Source organism: Ptychodera flava, chromosome 16 (genome assembly GCF_041260155.1).
Source record: "Ptychodera flava strain L36383 chromosome 16, AS_Pfla_20210202, whole genome shotgun sequence".
NCBI lineage: Eukaryota > Metazoa > Hemichordata > Enteropneusta > Ptychoderidae > Ptychodera > Ptychodera flava.
The window spans coordinates 33,894,707-33,896,344 of NC_091943.1; the positions used below are offsets into that span (position 1 = coordinate 33,894,707).

A 1,638-nucleotide genomic window follows, 5' to 3' on the forward strand; every position below is an offset into this window, starting at 1 on the left:
TACAGTCATACCTCTTCTTGTTGTATGAGGACTTCTTAGCAGCTGCCTTTGATGCAATCGTATATGCACAATCCAGTTGGTCTCTGAGGTCCTGAGCATATTCACCATATGTATTTTGCAAATCGCCCTCAGGTTCCAATCCAAGGTACACATCGATAGGTAATCAGGGATGGCGTCCGAACATGAGATAGTAGGGGGCATAACCAGTGGAATTGTTGGTAGTACAGTTGTATGCATGCACAAGTGGGCCGACATATGATTTCCAGTCCTTCTTCTGGTGCTCCTCCAAGGTGCCAAGCATGTCAAGCAATGTACGGTAAAATGCTCTGTCTGTCCATTGCCCATAGGGTGGTATGGGGTCGTTCTTGACTTCTGGACTCCTGTTATTTGGCAAAGTTATCGAATGACCTCAGACTCAAAGTTTCTTCCCTGGTCTGAATGTAACCGGGCTGGAAACCCATAATGTACCATGAAGCTGTTGAAGAGATGCCTAGCTGTAGTCTGTGCGGTCTGGTTCTGGGTTGGGATTGCGACTGCATAGCGTGTGAAGTGATCGGTGATCACCAGAAATGTTAGATATACCTCCCTTGGATTCTTCTAGGGTCAGATAGTCCATGCATACTAATTCCATTGGCTGACTGGTCTGTATGTTCACCAATGGAGCAACTGATCTTGCACCTTGGGGCATCCTCCTTCTCACACATCTCTCACATGACTTGATCTTAGTCTCAACGTCACGTGCCATGTAAGGCCAGAAGAAGCGAGATCTCACCAAGTCTAGTGTTCTGTCCTTACCAAGATGTCCAACATCATCATGCAGACCTCTGAGGACCATGGCTCTGTACTGTCTAGGGAGTACTAGTTGATGCACCTTGTTGCCATCACCTGTAATACGACTCCTGTACAAAACACCGCTCTTGAAACTGAGTCTCTGCCATTCATTGAGATACCGCTGAACCTCTGAACTCTCAGTCTTCCTTTTTGTTCTGGTTGGAAGTTTTCCACTCTCCTTGAGGATGACGATGCGTTGAATGGCGGGGTCCCTTTGCTGTGCAGCCACCCACTCATCCCTAGTCAGTGTGGGTAAAGATTCACTCCCTGGCAGTGTTGGGGGACAATCCATGGTCTCTGGTACTGCTGTATTTGAACAACCAACCATCTCTACCAAGGGATCCTTGCAGTCATATAAGACTGACACACAGCCTCTACCGATTCACATGGCACTTCACTCCCTCCTGTCTCATAGCGACTGAGGGTATCCTGCAGTGAGTCAGAGTCGGTCTCTTGGTTAGGAGTGTGAGGCCGGCAAGATAGGCCATCAGCATCAGCATTTCTCGTTCCTGGTCGGTAAGCAAGACTGAAGTTATACGTTGAAAGTGCGGCAAGCCATCGATGACCAGTGGCATCTAACTTTGCACTGGTTGTTACATAGGTTAAAGAGTTGTTGTCAGTAACTACCTTGAATGAGTTCCATACAGGTAATCGTGGAACTTGTCAGTTACTGCCCACTTTAAGGCTAGAAACTCAAGCTTATGAGCTGGGTAGTTTCTTTCACTCGGAGACAAACCCCTACTCGCATATGCACAACCTCTCTTCCTGCCATCTTGTTCTTGATATAGAGCAGCACCTAGACCATTA

At 47.4% G+C, this 1,638-nt stretch overlaps 1 protein-coding gene across 1 annotated transcript; it reads right to left on the minus strand.

The window, feature by feature from the left end:
• Nucleotides 1-490: 490 nt before the first annotated feature.
• Nucleotides 491-1,159, minus strand: LOC139113994 (uncharacterized). The gene has a single exon (XM_070675467.1). It carries the CDS (start codon nucleotides 1,157-1,159, stop codon nucleotides 491-493), a length of 669 nt encoding a protein of 222 aa, XP_070531568.1.
• Between the last annotated feature and the right edge of the window lie 479 nt (nucleotides 1,160-1,638).

Bases quoted from the DNA above. Each gene is read 5' to 3' on its own strand.
- LOC139113994 (XM_070675467.1), bottom strand. From the start codon at position 1,159: ATGGTTGGTTGTTCAAATACAGCAGTACCAGAGACCATGGATTGTCCC.